Source organism: Paramormyrops kingsleyae, chromosome 11 (assembly GCF_048594095.1).
Source record: "Paramormyrops kingsleyae isolate MSU_618 chromosome 11, PKINGS_0.4, whole genome shotgun sequence".
NCBI classification, from domain to species: domain Eukaryota; kingdom Metazoa; phylum Chordata; class Actinopteri; order Osteoglossiformes; family Mormyridae; genus Paramormyrops; species Paramormyrops kingsleyae.
Window position 1 is genome coordinate 4,901,062 of NC_132807.1, and position 18,590 is coordinate 4,919,651.

General features: G+C 48.2%; 1 protein-coding gene across 1 annotated transcript in view; it reads right to left on the reverse strand.

The window, feature by feature from the left end:
• The window catches only part of LOC111845116 (NT-3 growth factor receptor-like), a 115,118-nt gene that overhangs the window by 63,381 nt on the left and 33,147 nt on the right, over positions 1-18,590 (reverse strand). Inside the window, exon 4 of the mRNA XM_023814257.2 lies at positions 1,058-1,126. Coding sequence (XP_023670025.1) covers positions 1,058-1,126 — 69 coding nt within the window. The remainder of the gene's footprint in view (positions 1-1,057; positions 1,127-18,590) is intronic.

Sequence of the window (18,590 nt, forward strand, 5' to 3'; positions counted from 1 at the left end):
CTTGAACCTGGAGCCTGATTCGCTGGCTGTGATTATCCACGTGCAGGAGACTCTCTCTGATCACCGAGAGCCGTGTCACTGCGTCATTGTCCTCAGGGGGCACCCATGTAAGAGCGTAGGTGTGGGCGTTTCTAAGCTCTCAGGCTAGCAAAGTGCTGAAAGAGGGGTGCAATGCAGATACTGGGGTCTACATGCATGTAGACACCCCCACTCCCCCATCTCACATCTCCTCAGTGTTATCTGGGTGGGACAAATACCGTAAAGGAGATGGGTGCCCCCAGGGGAGGTGTCCCGCTTCCATGCCTTAAAATAACACTTTGGAGATCACCGCCTTTAAAAATACCCCTCCTAGTTTGAGTGTGTCCAACGCAGCGCCCACGCAGCGCGCAGGCGGGCAGGATTCGGGCATGAATGGTGGCATTCACGAAGGCGGGACAAAGAGACGTTGTGGACGTGCGAGGTGCCTCTCAATGCACCCACACAGGCTGGGCACACGTCACGGCTGGGCTCGCTCGCTCGCATAGCCAATGAGGAAACTCTGGCTTTATTTCAACCCGAACGTCTCAACTCAGGTCCAGGAAAATGACACTGAGGTACAAATGTCACTTTTATCCCGTGAGCTGGCGGGTGGCTTAAGGCATGTAGCTAACAAGGATCTGGGATCTAGATTCACACGGACATCCAATAGAGGGACGCTGTAAAGTAACCTACAGATACTGTGGCCCATTCCATGCCTGAGAAGCCATCTTACCTACATAGTTACCATGTGTGTTTATGAATGTTCCCCAACTGACCACCGGGGGCTCCACCTCTAAACCAGTCCCCAACAGGGCACTTAATGTGACTTCTTCAGAATGAATCCAGCTTCATAAACCCCCAGGCCACAAACTGAACACCTCCAGTAGGCATGGGATGTAATTTACTAAAGATTCTATGAGATACAAACACAATTATGTTACTGCATAAATAGAAGGAACGACGCACAGGCTACTAATGACCCATTTTAAAAGGAGAAACACAGACAAAACAACAGGTGAAGGCGGCTGGTGCAACTTACAGCTCGGTGAGTTGAAGGTTCTGGAACAGCTGCCATGATAAGGTGCTTAAGGGATTCTTGGACAAGTTTCTAAAAGGAAAAGAAGGGAAGGTGTTCAAAATCTGCAGTGATAAAAAAAAATAAAAAATCACCATACCACACAGCAACAGGGAATGCTGCATTTAATTTAATGAGCAGATTTCTCAAAGCCCCCCAAAACCCTGGATGGATGGATGGATGGATGGATGGTACAATAATTCCACATGAAGGACAGAAAACCTATCATCTCGAAATTCACAGCATGAAGACCAGATAAGGAAGGAAATTCAACACAAACCTTTCAGCAAACCTAACCAAATGATGAAATCTGGAGCCTGTTTCACAAAGCAGGATTTCTTGCTTAGCTGGATAACTTGTCAGATTTAAGGCAGTTTGGGCTAAATGGACTATATCTTCCTTCACTTACATTTAGCTCAGACTACCTTAAATCCAACAAGTTATCTGGCTAAGCAAGAAATCCTCCTTTGTGATACAGGCCCCTGGATTTTTGGTTTAGGGGCAATCTCCTGTTTGCAGCAAGTCACAGGAGATTAAAGGAAACACAGGAATAAATGCTGTCTGTACATTAAAACCAGTTGAGCTACAGCTCTGGCACCAGCACAATGATGATTTTTCATGGTTATATTAAATGATGATGCTGCCACATGTAAAAGTCCCCCCCCCCCCCCCCCCCACCCCGCAGTCGAGAGCTAAAAACCCCCCCATGACCCATGTCAGATCACAGCACAAGCCGCCGACATGTAATCAGTTTGTATTCTGCAGTTTCCTGCACTTTATTGCAGCCAAGCGTGGTGCATCATCCCAGACTTGGCTCGGCCAGGTGAAGCACAGGGGGTGCTGACTGCGGTCAGGTGAGTGGGGGGAGGGGAGTGAGGTTCACACCAAAATGGCCGCATCCTCATGCAGAAAGGCATTCACTGCTTGTAAACTCTCCTGGTTGGAGTTCAATCCACTCTACCCCGTACCTCCAACACCGGTATGAGGGGGCGTGCAGATCTGCTAGCTCCTGCAGCCTGGAGATGCCAATGGGAGAGTCACTTGCTGCTCCCAAGGTGCCATGTAAAGGAATAAGGGTCTGTCACCGTGTGTGTCTGTGCGTCCCCACAATGTCATACACACCTGCTATTTGGACATTGAGGGGACAATTTTTCAGGTCCCCACAAAGATCTGTGAATGCAATGAAAAAACTAAAAATGCTACAAGCCTTGTATTTTGCTTGGTTATTTATGGTTACGGTTAGGGCTGGGTAGGGATTAAGGGTATCAGGTTGGCATTAGAGTTTTCCCCACAGAAACAAACGGAAAGTCCCCACAAAGATATAATTACAAACTTGTTTTTCTGTGTGTGTGTGTGTGCGTGTGTGTGCGCGTGTGTGTGCGCGCGTGCGTGCATGCGTGCGTTCGTGCATGCATGTGTGTGTGTGTGTTGGGGGAGGGCTATCAATGTATTCCATACATTAATGCACACTTTACCACACAGACCAAACAGAAACACTTTAATGCTGCTATGCTGTACTTGTTTGCTTTTGTTTGCTCCTTTTCACGTCGTCACTTTGGGGCTGTGGGCTCACGCACTGATGTAAAAACCCAGTGAGGGAACTTCAGTGCTGTGACCCACGTCGAAGACGAGGGCGACTAAATCCTGAGTGTGGCCGCTCCGCCGGCCCAGCACCGCATCCGCTCACAAGCAGCAGCGCTCCCCGCTCGGACCAGTCTCCATGGCAACGGCAGGCTGAGAACCCTCTGACTCTCATCTCGGCGATGCAGCCGGCGTTCCTCAGAGAGAGCCTTTCCTGTCAGCGCTTTTGCTGAGAGGAAGGGAAAGAATGTGGAAGGATGGGAGGGATAAGGAGGAGGATGAGGAAGATGCTGAAGTTGGGAAGGATGAGGACAATGGAGAGAATGGGGAGGATGAGGAAGACGACGTAGATAGGAGCATACAGAGAATGGGGAGATGAAGAGGATGGAGAGGATGAGGAGTATAGAGGGAATGGGGAGAATGAGGAGGAGGATGGAGAGGATGCGGAGCATGGAGACAATGGGGAGGATGAGGAGAGTAAAGGGAATGGGGAGGATGAGGAGGATGGGAGAATGGAGAGAACTGGGAGGATGAAGAGGAGGGGAGCAGAGAGAATGGGGAGAATGAGGAGCATGGAGACAATTGGGAGGATCAGGAAGAGAATGGAGAGGATGCGGAGCACAGGGAGAATTGGGAGGATGAGGAGGATGGAGTGAATTGGGAGGATGAGGAGTGTACAGGGAATGGGGAGGATGAAGAGGATGGGAGGAAATTCCATGGCTGGAGTGAGGCACCCAGTTGCCAGATTCCCAGAAGCATTTCCTGGATGCCTCTTCAAGGACAAAGTTGCCTCTGTGAGCACATCCCTGGATCACTGCCCACCACAGAACCGAACAGTAACTAAACAGCCAAGGGGTCTAAGGTAGCCCTGTGGCCTCAAACATCCCAGCCAGTGGGCTCGACTTTAGCCCAGGCTGAGCACGTGAAGCTTCTCCACATGTCCATGCTGGTGGCACTCTCTCCCAGTGTGCCCCCTGCCTCATGTCCTGTACGACCTGGCACTATCTCTCTGGCTCGTGTGGGGGATTCTGGGAAATAGATCGGTGGATCTCCTTTTCTAAAGAGGGTAACAGGCTCTCAAAGGCACAATTGCTGTACTAGAACTATCATTACTGCTAACTACCTTAACTATTATCACTAATTACTTCTACAACCGCTACCATTAGATTTACAATTAATAACTGGGTCTTTATGAAAGCAGGACATCAATCTGCCGACTTCATCAATAATAGACAGTATTTAGCCCAAACAGAGGAAACTCAGTATCTTTCTAGAAGCACAGTCACCATCCGATCAGACAAATAAATGTGAGAAAGTCTCATTCTATCTGTTATGTTCGATTTGTTTGTTCACGTACAGATCGACCACGAAACAGCCTCGGTCATCATGTGACGGGAAAAAGGCCAGATTTGCACGGAATCCCGAAAGCGCCAGGTTCTGCTGAACACGGTCTGTTATCGGCGCACTCAGCAAAATGCCGGCCTGCTTTTGAAAACGGCTAAAAGTGGGCCAGCTCCAGAGAGGTGGGCCAGGTCGAAACGGACCGATTCGGACTCGCAGGCGGCCTTTGCAGAGCCGGTAGGAAGTGTCCTTTTCAAAGGTCATCCTCTGCCACAGTGCAGAGAAATGTCAACTCAAATTGGATTTGGTGGAAGGCAATAAATAAAAAATAAATCAGCCGTCACACGTGACGAGAAACCCAATGATGGGCAGCGTGCAATTATGAAAATTGAGAGGGATCAGTGCAATGAGTGAATCAGTGTAACACAGGACCAGAGGCTTCAAAGGCACAAAGGACTCACCCTTGATATTTTTTTGGTCTTTTCCCCTAGATATTTTGTTTTAAAATGTCCGTGTCATTACTTCTCAGCTCAGACCCATTTCCATTTAAAATGCAACATTATTAGGGCCCATTCTGTCTGTCTTTGAGCAGAGAAATTGCTGGAATATCCATTATTCATAATTATAGAGGGCGCTCTGTCTTCCTCGGCCTTCCTTCTTCCTCAGGCCTGTTCTGTCACCATTTTGTACCTTTTCAATAGCAAACCATCTTACGGGCAAAGCTCTCGATGGTGCCGTTTCCAGGAACATTATTAAGAAAGTTTTAAAGACATGGGGCCATTGAAGTTATATGAAAGATCAGAAACATGTGACGCTCGAGATAGAAAATGGCAGCGTGCTTAAGGACACGAGAACAAAATTGAAGCTCCTTGACAACGGGCCGCCTGTTGTACTCCTGGGTATGATACTTCATCTGATCTTCCCTGGGAAAACTCATAAATCGCTTGGACAAAAACGATAGCTCAGTGTCTCCCAATCCAGTCCTTGGGGACTTAGAGACAATCCACGTTTTTGCTCCCTCCCAGCTCCCTGCCAGATGGTCCACATTTCTGCTCCCTCCTAGGTCCTAGGAAGGGAGCTGGGAGGCAGCAAAAACATGGACTGTCTCTAGGTCCCCAAGGACCGGATTGAGAAATACTGCATTAGCTAATTGTCGAACACAGCTGCTACTATTCTGTGTCTTTAACGTTTATGTTGGACCTTACAGCGATGGGATCACCTGCCCCTCAGGGTCTCCAGGAGGAGACCAGGGCAAGCACATCATGATTTTCATACACAAATCAGGGAAAAGACTAAGAAACATCAAAGCCATGATCTTGTGTCCGTTTATGATCTGGTGGACGAGTAGTAGTAAATTACTAGTGCGATTTTAATTAGATTAGAGAGCTTCTTAATGTCTCCCAGCATGCGGCACAATGAATCAAACCTGCAGTAGAGACTTCAAACATGTATAATTAAAGCAAAATGCATATTCTTCTCCTTTAATCCATGTGGGAAATAACGAGTGATAACGGAATTATCTCCCCAACTCCACATTACAACACTGTCATTGTTTGATCAGTAAATAATTATCTCTCAACAACTGCTCTTAATTAATTCCCCTATCCACCCTCTCCCCTTCCTTCCTGTCACTACTCGACAAACCGGGCAAGACTAGTTAAACTTACTTTTGTATATAACGAAGATGTGATGTTTCAGCAGTGTGTTACTAAAGTAATCAACTTGCAACCCATAGGATGTTGGTTCGAATCCCAGAAATGGCCAGGCTGTGATCCAGAATAAGGAACCAGGACCACAAATTGCTCTAGAAACTATGTCCATCTGTACATAGTGGAAAAAAACATAATTCTTTGGGTTAAGCTACTGGTTAATTTAAAAATGCAATTGGATGACATTCCAGAAGTATCCACCATCTAATGTGGCTCAGTGTTGAGAATTCACAGTGTGGACCGATGATGATGATGATGACGATGATGAGCGCTTTCGGGTGCTGGTGTGCCAGGCAAATAAGTGAATAGGCATGAAGGCCCATCGTCTCCTTGAAATGCGCCCGGTGTGGGGCGGAGGGCTGACTTGGCTCAGAGCGCAGGGGGGAGGTGACACAAGGCTGTTTGTCCGGCGCGAACTCCAGCCGGGCACTTAGACTCTCACTAATTGTTTCGCTTATGATCCCTGCGGTTCTGCAGCTACCGGCGTAATTCACCTACACTAATTCATCATTCCCACAGAGTGTAAAACAAAAGGAACAGGGAAGCACAAACAACAGCAAACCACAGGACTGCTGCTCCGCATCACAGCCGCAGAGATAACGACCGGCCCCAAACCAAACACACTGTCCCAATGACAATCGGGACGTGTCCTCTGGATTATTCAGGTATTATTAACCCACGCTACTTAAAACACACACAGCAGTCAGGTGACCACAAGAGCGTTTGTCATTGGATGACAGTCTGCAGGCCTCAGCCAAAACTTATGTAAATATGACAAGTTGCACATAAATCAATGTAATCAACTTAGACAAGCTGTGAAGGACGAAAAGGACATTGGACATCATACTGGGTGTTATGTAGAGATAAAGGTAGACATTATTTTTCACATGGTAAGAGGTCGGCACGTCATAAAGAAACAAAGTATACTTCACAGTAATGTATGACTAATGAAAAAAAAAACAAAATACAGGAAATAGATTTTCCCATTAGTGTCAAATCAGGAAGCTGTAGATCATGTGTTTATATTATTACTGATCCTCAACGTCAATGAAAGAGGGAGAAAAAATGCTCAGACGCCCAAAGACTTCTTGCTTTGAAAATGGGAAAAATGCACAGATAACAGAGATTGTTCTGAACCTCTGCAAAATCTCTCCCTCCCCCTCTCTCTCCTTCCCTTTGCCGGTCTCCATTCTCACCCTCCTCCTTTCTTTCCCCTCACTTCCTCTCTTCTCTCCAGCCCCCCCATCCAGTTAAGCAGTGTGCCCCAGTTCATGTCATATCTATTTCACCTGCTACCGCCCCCACACCATCAGTCACTTTCTCGCAGAGATGTTGACAGGCGCAGGGCTGATCAATAACTCAGAGCGCCGGGGTGGGGGGGGGGCAGACAGGGTGGCCATCGGGGGGTGGGGGGGAGCTGCCACCACCATTGGCCCAGGTGACCATGGGAGAGCTGCAGTCTGAGCTGGTTTCACATGGGGAGTCAAAGCTCACATCACAAAGAGGCAGAGTGACTAAGGAAGCCTCTCTGTGTGAGGAGAGCGGGACCCCAGGGGGCGTGGCCAAGCATCTGCAACTGAGCCGCTAAAATGAATGAAGCTGCCTTCATGAAATATATAACTTTTAGAATAAATAATTTTCACATTCACACAGTCACACATGAACAGATCGTTAATACCGGCATCATACTGATGTTAACACACCGCAGTGACAATCCACAGACATGATGTGTGTTTTATACATGGTGAAAGCTGCCGTGTGGCTGCCGTGTGGCTGGCGTGTCCAAGCGCTGCGAGTTACTGCGTGACCCCCTGAGAAGCGTCACGGGCTGGGGAACAGGATACCCGCCCACTCGCACAGCTCCTCCCCCTCCTGCCGCCCCCACGCGCTCTCCTGGAGCCGGTGACACCCCAGCATGACGGCAGCACACGCCCCCACATTCTCCCTCCGCCCCCCATCAGGCGGCAGCGAAATAAAAACATCGAAGGCAGAGGGAGACGGGACACTCCGAGAGGAAAAAGGCTGCAGTCTCCTCAGTGCGTAATTTACTGGAGGTTAGTGTAAATCTTCCATTTTAACAGCACTGAAGAGCGTTCATCCCATGGTATTAACATTAATGTGGCTTATTTTAAACGGCTACGGTATTTTTATATTCATTAATATCATCAAAGCATCTGGCAGAAGGGTTTTTCACACTATTTACTAGGTAAATATACCGACAGAGCAGAAAAGATGCAAACGTTCAAAGGAAGCTGCTCGCCGTTTGTTACTGTGCATCCCTTCAGATTTCACCGCATTTACACTCGCTATGGATCAGGAAAGCATTCCTGGCAGTAAGTGCATGGAATCCCCCTACACGCAGTCCTATGACATGTTCATCCTTCATCCTTCACTGGAAAAAAGCTGATGAACCCCCCCACTGCCCCTGTCCAGATTCTTGCTTGTCCACATCCATGCACTGCCATACGCTCGGCCTATACATTCAACACTGATTCCCTGATGAACAGCATTCACCTTTAGAGTAACAGACGGAATCAAGCGTAAGGGCCTCAGCATTAAATCCAGAACATGAAGGGTATTCTGATTGTTACCATTCTGGGTTCTCAGAGGGCCGTGGCTGTGTTTCACAAATTAGCTTCCCTCATCTTCACAGATATCAGCGCACGCTGCACACTGCACACTGCACCTGAGCACGGGCCGCCATGACTACGGACGGCTGCTCTCAGAGGAGACAGAGAATGTAAACACACACCGTCCTTCACATGTCGCAGTGAAGCAGACTCCGAGGAGCCGGAGTGGAGAGCGAGCGAGCAGGGGGGCGGATGCGAGGTGACGGATGCTCACCCCCATGCGGGATCCCGGCTCTTCCAGCACGAGACTGACTGCAGCGTCAGCTCAGGCAGTGCTGAGAAAATGCCCAGGAGATGCAGGCCTTCCGTTTTCTTACAGAAACGGACTCAAATCCTACACGGAATTCCTTTCCCTATTTCGCTGTTCTTCCACAGGTACAGTAGCAGGTCCCTCCGCGCAGCGTGACTGACAGGTGGACGCTCCCGCACTCCCGGCCGCTGTGTTCAGGCCGGGCAGCTGTCTGTCAGCACACAGGCCTGGCTGAGTGCAGAACACGGATCCAAGGGCCCGGTAAATTGCAGCCCGGCTCGGCTCATCGCCCCAACATGCCCCCGCCATGCCACTGACGCCCTCTCTCCTTTATCGTCATAACAAACACCGAAAAAAAAAAAAAACACTGAGGCCACTTTGGGCAGTCAGGACTGATGAACAGGGGAAGCCATCTTTCTTTTTTAGGGGTGATGAACTGAGTGTGTGAAGTGCTGCCTGTCAGCTGACAAGGCTACCGGCTACCTGCGCAGGACACAGAGCACAGGAGAGGAACGTGCCATCAGTGCCAGAATGGAGGGTGCGCTAACAGGTAAAGTGGCTACAAGCAAGGCTGCTATCCCCTGTGTCCTCATAACCTAGGACTGGCCTGCTATTATTGCAGGCTGAGTAACCCCCCTATTCTGTTGGGGTTTTTTGGTACGTTCCTGTGCATAAGGCTACCACGCATCACACTCCTATTTCCAAGGGGCATGCGCGTGTGCGCGCACACACACACACACACACACACAGGTTTGTAATAATATCTTTGTGGGGACTCTCCATTTATTTATATAGAGAAAACTCTAATCCCAACATGCAGACCTTAACCCCCACCCAGCCCTAACCTTAACCATAAGTAACCAAACAAAATACAAATCTTTTGATATTCTTAGTTTTTTTGATTGCAGTTTTAGTTTTGTACATTTTTATAAAATTGATGTTATCCATGATGTTATCCACACACACAGTCATGGAGAGCACCAACAGAGCGTCGCTTCGGCCTGCAGCCGGGATGAAAGAGCTTCAGATGTCAAAGGTGAGATGATCCCGGCAGGAATATCGTGGCCTTTTCCCCAGGGGGAGGCACCCTGAGTCACGCCGGCCTTCCGAAAGGTGGGGGGGCCGCCTCCACACGTGCCCCTCCAAATATAGAAGGTGAGTTCGCTGTGCATCTCTAAGCTGTCGGTGATGACGCAAGTGGTAGCCGTCGGGGGTAGGGAGCTAAGGTTAGGGGAGTAGGTGGTGATGGGGGTGAGAACACAGCATACCTGCACCCCCCCCCCCCCAAAAGAACAACACGGGCAGAAAGCACAGAAACCAGCTGCAACATCTGAGGCCTAGCGCCAAAGCAGGAACCCAGTGCCAGGTGATAATGCTGTAAGTTGCCCCGCTTCAGGTGAGACTGGATTAATGGGTCAGTGTGTTTGGCTCAGAGGCATAAGACCTTCTGCAGGAGGGACATCCTGCAGAAGTTTCCACGGGGTCTGGGGACGGGAAGACAGGTCAGCAGTGTCATTTGGGAATGGTGGATATAGAGAAGACTGACCGCCATCTTGGTTCATCAAAGCGAAAGAGATAAAGGGACCCAAAAAAAACAGGGGCACTGAGTCTGAGGAGGGTTAGGTGTGCATTGGGTTTGGGGAGCAGAAATCATCCAAAATCAGATATGAGCGAATGAGGGAACTTCTCACGCGCATTATGAAGTCGCAATACGCTTAAATATGCTTAACGCAAAGTTAATGATTAACGTTATTTAGCTTATTTGGCTATGGCTGGTAGGACCACGCACACAAATCTGCAATCCGACGGCTGGCACCCCGCAGGTAAGCAAGCCGAGAGAGTATCCTAGCGACGGCATCGTAGCTTAGCGACGTGGGCGAGCGGGATAAATGTGAGCTTTTCACGTTGTGTCTTACATAAACACTGATAGTGACACCATAGTCGATCGAAACACATGCTATGCCACGTGACGTCACTCCTTAATATACAGCAGGCGATTTAAACAGCTTTGCTGGAAGATATGATAAACGGCAATAGTAGGAACTGTATTAGCAGGATCTAAGTATTCCTCTAATTGCTGCCAATTTTGATGGCAGTTTGCAATGCTGGCCATTAATGTGAGTTATTATATTTTTTTATGCATTCTTGTAATGGAAGCTGGGATGACAGGCGGCTCAGGGCCACTGAATGGGGGCCCGGCCATGGGAGTGACGTCTCTAATCGGCAAAGTGACAGCCCTAATTGCGATTGCAGTTTTAATCATGTGGGCTTCTCATCTGCCTTCGGAAAATCACCACCAGAACCCCTCGCATTTTCTCCGCTCCTTGTAATTAGAAAGCACTGTACAAATTAATTGAACTCCTCAACGCCCCCCCCCCCCCCCCAGGTTGAAGGAGGGGTCTATGTGATACAGAGCACAAGGTCACCAAGAGAACGGAAGTGTCACCCCTAAGAAGGTTACTGTTTTTTGTTTTGTCTTTTTCCAAAACCCAATAGCCTAACATTCCCCAGATTAAGCCCCAGATCTGAATCCCACACCCCCCGACCACTGCGGTTACGGCCATGAGCATTTATATTCATTTCATGTTGTAACAAGGTGCCTGTAGGGGGCAGTGCTGATTTACCACTACTATCATGTGCTTGGCATGATGGCCAAGGTATTGGAACATTGCCACCCACTGTTTCTCAACACGCCCCTTGTACTATGCCAAATGTAAATTTGGGCCCTTTAACTTGTCATCAAACACATTGAGGGTGTGGGTGTGGCTATGGGCTCACTGGGTGGTCCTGTATGTACTTAGCCCCACCCCTTCCTCCACCATCCCCCAACACCCTGATCCCTCAGGGGCTGCCATCTCCCTGTCAGAGGTCTCTCGGTGCACCGCCGTCAAAGGTTCCCGTGAAACTAACAGAGGAACCAATTAGTGCCGCTTCTCAGGCCAAGTGTGTTTTTCTGAGCCCCTGGCAGGTTCTTCCCTGATCTTTTTCAAAAGCTACAGAGGAGAAATAACAGATTTCAATCCCTATAACTCTTTAGGATTCCTCATAAAAAATTCCTGAGTGCATACCCGCTCTCCCACATCGGAAAGCGGCCTGCGGATTGAGGAGTAAACTCTCCCTTTACAGCCCTAAAGGTTTCTGTCCTTGGGCTGTGAGCCATGAGTCTGAAAGAGCACTTTTAGGAGACTGAGTTTTATTACATTTTTGGAAACTCAAAGCTACTACATGCACCCATCTTCCAACCGATCATCCACAGTTTAATTATATGTCATCATTTTGCAAGATAAAAGGTCACATCATCTCCAACTGGTTATGATTTTTTCCTCTGGAAAATGATCCAGGTGAATGCTATGCCAAGCCGACCCCCCCCCCCCCCACAGGCGCTGCTGAGTGGCTGCTGTACCTCCTGCCCACGCTGACACAAAGTCCCGGCAAGATTCAGGGAGCGATTAAGTCTAGCGACAGATAACCTCAACTTGCCCAGCTTGGTCCCTGCCTTTGTCACTCTTAATTACTGAAGCCCCGCCCCTTTCCAGCCTCTGTCAGGAGTCTGTCTGCTTGAATTAGTGCAATGGGACGAATTAGCACAGAGTGGAAGAGAAGACTCTCCAGAGAGGAACATCGCCATTCCGGGGGGAAAGGAGGAAGCTGTGAGGGGCTTCATGGGCTGACAGCTAACTGAGAAGGGGGGGGGGGGGTCTTTTAACTGTCCCACACCCTGTCTCTGCTTCCCAATCACAGCCCATTCCAGCTCACCGCAGTGTGTAGTGTACGACGGAGGGAGTTACGAGCTCCGTGGGGGAACGGGACGAGACGGCAGGTAACCTTTCCCACATAGTAACAGCGTCGGCCAATGCTGCGGGACCGGCGGAGATCGACGCCCACCTGGCAGCGAATGGAGAGTCACTCTTACATCACTCACTCAGAGCCAACAGCACATCCATACAGGACACATGCAAGCCAGCAGGCAGAGGTGCTGACCGGCCGGCTTCAATGCTGACGGCAAGGGGGGGGGGCACCGTGCCCTCACACCTCCAGGGTGGTGGGTCTGGTTCCTGCCTCTGTGTGTGTGTGTGTGTGTGTGTGATAGACCGAGATATGGTGTTTTCTAAGACAAGCTCCAAGCTCATCATGACCATGGATCTGACGAATGGTTATTAAAAAAACTTGGACAGATGGACGGATGGATGGATGGACGGATGGATGGATGGATGGATGGATGGACAGATGGATGGATGGATGGATGGATGGAGAACAAACCAAGGGTGAACATTCCCAGACACTTATTAGGAAAATGCATTATCGCTTGTAAATACCAAGCAGTCAGTGACTATTATAAAACAGTACACTGAACTCTAAAATCTAATGAAACATTACGAACAGGCATTTTGGCTCTGGATCTCCCTCCAGAATTGGTTACAGGATGAGAGATGAGCTTAACTCATTACGGTGTGTCCCGGATCCTGTTAATCATCACAATTTAACAAGGAAAGAACCAGAAGGAATCTCATGGCCAAAAACCCAAGACAGCTTTCAAAAATCCAAATGTGGGAAAGACCAGACAGCAGCTTCTGGAAGGACCAACTTCCAAAGCTCAGCCCTTCACTTGGGTTAAGAGCCGCAGCCGAGGTTGACCACACAGCCACTCCGTTTAACACGCTGACGCGTCGTTAACGTGAATCATTCTCAAAAACTATATACACTCAGCAGCTGGATGACAGTTGGTTAATTGGCTCGTGACGAGAGCTCAGAATCCCTGAATCTGAACATTGCTACGCTTGTAAGGACCCAATGTCGCTCCACAGTGACGCTTACTGGCCACGGGAGGGAGAGCGCCCTCCTCCTCGCTCACCGCAGCCTGCAGTGTGTCGAACGAGAACATGCGGATCCCGACAGCCCAGCCCCCCAAGAACAAGGACAGCACCAATGAGAAAAGAATCACTTAGCCAAGCTACAAAAAAATTTGGGAAAGGGAATTTAGATTGATCCATCAGCCAGAGAGGATCCCAAATGTATTATAACACGAAGGAGCAGGGGGTTGGGCATTTCCTGCTGGACATGCAGCATCCCGCACACCCCACAAAGCAACAGCATCACAAACAACCAGGCCACGGTGAACCGGCACCGTTTGGGCTGGCCGATGACCTGGTTCTCCCCTGTGAGAACAACCTCCATGGATCACCCCGGTCCTTTAGTCATGCCCCCGAATCCGGGCTTAGGAGACGGGACCTAAAACCCAGAACCGCATGCGCTCTGCAAATTCTCCCTCTAATGCAATCGGAGGAGAATGAGGCACGATGTTACATTGTGAGTTTTTTCTCTAATCAAGCCATTTAGGCTCAATTTTTTTCTTTAATATAAACGTCTAGAGGGGAATTTTTTATCAAATAATGAGACTCAGAGTAGAAGAAAAAAATCAATACTCTCTGCTTTAAACAGCTAAAAAAAAAAACAGTTTGTTTTGTGCAGACAGAATTGCTAAGAATATTAATTTGGAAAGCGGATATCCTAAGTGTTTTGATCAGGAAGGTAGAGAAACAGAAAAATTTGCATAGCATGTTGCAGCCGCCTAAGGTCAAAATGACCAAAAGACTAACTGGCCTGACAAAGGCCAGCAAAAGGACCACTTGGAGACAAGCCATGTTTTAAACGCTGCAATATTGTTTTTACTGAATCTCAATCACAAAAGCCCCTCAGTTAAAAATGAAAGCCTGAGCTCTGGTCACTGATGCATTATAGTGGTTACCATTCCCAAAAATAATATGTAATCATAATCATTGTCAGTAATGGATTTAAGATCAAGCTCATCACTAATAAGTCTTGCTCTCTTGGATGTCCCAGGTTTCATATGCTGTCACAGTCTTGATGATTGTAGTCTCCAGTAGCCCTAAAATTCATATAGCACTTTGCTAGAAATGTGAGAGTCACTGATTTAACAAGCCATTTCTACTTGAAAAATCCTCCAAATCTATTTCCATTTCACCGAGCGAAAATTTCTAGATTTCACAAATAGGGTTAGGGAGTAAAATTGAAGTGCAGAAAACCAGTGGATAGAGAGTGAGAGATTGGGAGGGAGAGAGAGACTGGGGGTGAGAGAGAGAGATTGGGAGAGAGCCATCACTAATGCTGACTGACGGAAACACTCAGTTACTGCTGTGACTGCACACAGCACCGATATCCAGATGTAGGGAACTGGCTGAGGCAGAATAGCACAGATCCACCGATTATCTCAATGCCTAATTGTGCTTCATTTGGTGAATTACCTAAAGACAAGAGAGAACCAAGCTTCCTGCTCCTATTATCTCACTCCAAGAAACCAGCACTATGCAGCTATATCCACAATGCAGCCCTTCATTTTGGGAACAAACTACCAAAAACTTAGGGATAGTGCAAACCCAGAATGTCACAAGCCAGACAGTTCCCCTCAGATCCCTGGGGGCCGGCTGTTGTACCCATGCGAAATCTGATGATTTTGTGATTTCAGTGTCTCCCGTGCAGAATTCAGAGAATCCTCAGCAAGATCACACCAAAGCAGAATAAACCTGAGTTCTCTAAGCTGCGTCCTCGGCTGTTAGGGAATTGCAGTCTTATTACGTGTTTCTGGCGCATTGCTGTATCTGTGCCGTATGGGTGTAATCGGAAGCCTGGAATTGCTCGGGAAGTTGCAGAAGGAGCGCGTGAGAGCCACTGCAGAGAAGCCTGGGAAGGCACACTGTCAGATGGGCGAGAATAGCGGCCATACCTGCTGGGGATGCAACAGACAGATCAACACACAAATAAGTTTATGTGGAATTGTTTAGACTGGCAGAAATGACCCCCCCAACCCCCCCCCCCCCCCCTACACACACACACACACGCTAATGAGTTCCTGTTCTGGCATCGCCATCCGGAATTTTATCGCATTAAATGGCCGAACTATTTCAGTCAGTTATAATCTGCAGTGGGATATTTGTAGCCCAGAAGCAATAAATTTTAATGTATTCTATCCTACACAGTAAAGTACATAACATCCACAAAGGCAGTTATCTTCAAAATCATTCAACAGCGGCTGAGATTCCGGTAAATGACACAATGATTTCTCTGTCGTACAGCAGCCTGAATGGCCATCCCGGGAAGTGAAGCAGGGTCCTGTGTTTGTTCAGAGCGCCTGCGTCGTTTCTCAAAGCAGTATTCACTTACGGATCCGGTTTGCTCCCCAGTAAGGTGGCCGCGAGTCAAATCAGTCTCTTCCTTAAAGGGGCAGCACTGCAGTCTATCAACTGCCCCAAAATGTCAATCACAACACAGACCCGCAGAAAGACAAGCAGACACAAATGACACAGTGGAAGACAGAGGGAGTAGTTTAGGGTCAGTGTGTCATTAGAACAAGGTGAATATTGGAAACAGTTGGATGACATTTAACCAGGAAAGCCAGACACATCAAACCAAAAACAACTATCATGCCTGGGAACGATAAAAACGTCTCACTTAGCGATGCAACATGTCGAATTAGATCGACACACACACACACACACACACACAGAGTCTGCCGGTCTGCATTTTGATTGACGCAGTCTGGATTAATAAATAGTCATTAATAATCCAGACAAGGACACACACAGATACTAGAGACCGATTCTCCAAGGTTACGTACAGCATGTACATGATCAGGGCAGGTGATGATCACCCCCCCCCCCCGACACACACAGGAGGGACTTGAGGTGTCCATTAATTGATCACAAAATGTGTGTAACTGTTCCCATCTTTGCTGCAGGAAGGCGACATAAGCCCAGCATCGAGGGAAGAATTGTGTGAATGATAAGGACATTCTGGAGTGCGAAGACACAGAGGGGTTTAATGGGAACCATCGCTGGCTCCCCTCGCCCCAGGAGTGACCTTTTACAGCCCCCGCGACAGGCGTCCCTAAAGATCTCCCAGGACTCTTTTCATACGTCAAATAACAGTAGGGTCCCTCTGTGGGTCCCTTCTCACAGCGGACATCTGACTAGAAATGGGCGATCCACATTTTTTCAGTTTCGATCCGATTCCGATACACAACTACCGATACGATACAGATTCCCATACAAGAGCTCTTTTTACTTTGTTATACTTTATATATTATTTTTTTTAAGCTAGTAAATACAGATGGAAAAAATGTATGACAAAAAAAACATTTAATTAGGCTACTACAAACATACAAACATTAATAAACGTATTGTTCCACCTCGTTTGTTTTAAGCGTTTTTGAGGCATTTGCAGTTCAATATGAATATCTTCAAAGCAAGTATACACAAGTGGCGAATGCTTAAAATTTGAACACAGTTTTTTCTCCCATTGGCGTCAGCGCAGTTACACTTTTGTTGCGATGGCAGCCCCTCTTGTATCACAAGCTGCAGCGAGTTCGCAAAACAGTCCAATTACGTTAGCGACTCCCAAATCATCCATTGCTTTGTTTTGTCTCGCAGTTGCGTGCGCTTTGTTAAATGGGATTGTCCATTAAACGCTATTCCCACCTCAAAACTTTATTTTACATAGATTGCAAATTGTTGTGCTACTGGTTTCTGTTAAAAGCGTAAAATACTCCCAGATCGTCACGTCTTATCTTACGCTCCTCGTACTGCGAAGGGTATGCGCATGACGTCACAGCAGGCGGAAGTCACTGTACTCACACCCACTGTAGCAAAAAAGACTGAGGGGCAGCGAAAGCGTTCGATTCGAATGCCGCAAAAAAAAATGTAAAATGGGAAAGCGCTGTCGTGCGATTGATTGCCAAAAACTAAATAAGTAAGTATAGGACGTGGATCGGTCACGCATGGCCGATATCCGATCCGTCAAATAGGTCTGGATCGGCGCCGATACCGATCCGAATATCGGTATCGGTGCATCTCTACATCTTACTATCCAAAGCAATTAAGAACACTTTCAAACACAGCCTCAGAAAATGCACGCCTCATGCTGCTCGATCGATTTCGGCAGAGATGTATTACTTACAGCAAACACGTTATATTATTATATTATTCCAACAGCGAGTCACAGACTTCAGCAGTGGCAGTCTGTGGGGAATCCCGGCCACGGCCGGCAGCTCCACATGATTAGATGAAAGCCCTACCCTGCTGATGGAGGTGCGTGGGCAGTGTGGCATGAGTCGCCCTGACTGAGGTGGCCCAGGAGCATCACAGGTGTCCAGCTTTGCAGGACCGACCATGTTTCTTCACTCCCCTGCCGAGCATCAAGCCCCTCCCTCTCAGAATTCGGTTTCCCTTGGTTACGGGGGGCTGGGGGTCCCATTACAGGTTGGCAACAGTCAAGTTTGGTTTTAAAAATGATGGAAAATCTGTTCACTCAAGGACACGGTAATGAGAAGACGTCAGCGTATTGAGGATTGGGGGGGGTCGAAGCCCTCTCATCTCAGACCCCTGGGGTAAGTTCCTACTAATGGCGTTCAACAGTAACTAACAGTAACCTCAACCCCCAATGGTGTAACAGAGTGTTTGATATTGGGGCAGACTTAATATTTTAAATGAAAAGGTCTATTTATGGGGGGGGGGGGGGGGGCAATGAACCCAAATACTGGGCGATGCAGGCCCCCCCACCCCCCAGTTCTTACGCCCCTGGCCACCTCTCATCCCTAATAACAACTTCACAACTTTTCAGCTTTAGTACCTTCATGGAAACGCCCAAGTTCTGCTCTTCATGCTCGTGATGTTCCTGTATAAAATTGCAGCTTAGCTGTGATATGAAGAGAATGTTGGACAAGACTGTGGTCAGACGGTTACACGTATCACGGCTTCACAGGGTGTCAGGGACTCAACACGGCGTGTCCGCACGGGGTGGACGGCTCAGTCCGCATCAGGGCCACGGAGACGAGGAGCATGTAACCACAGAAACCACAGCAACATCTTCCGGATGAACCAGCCAGGGCAAAACGGCTCAACTGAAATGCCCATATCCCTTTATCCCCCTTTAAACTGGGATCCCACAGCAGACTCCACCCAAGAGGAGGATCG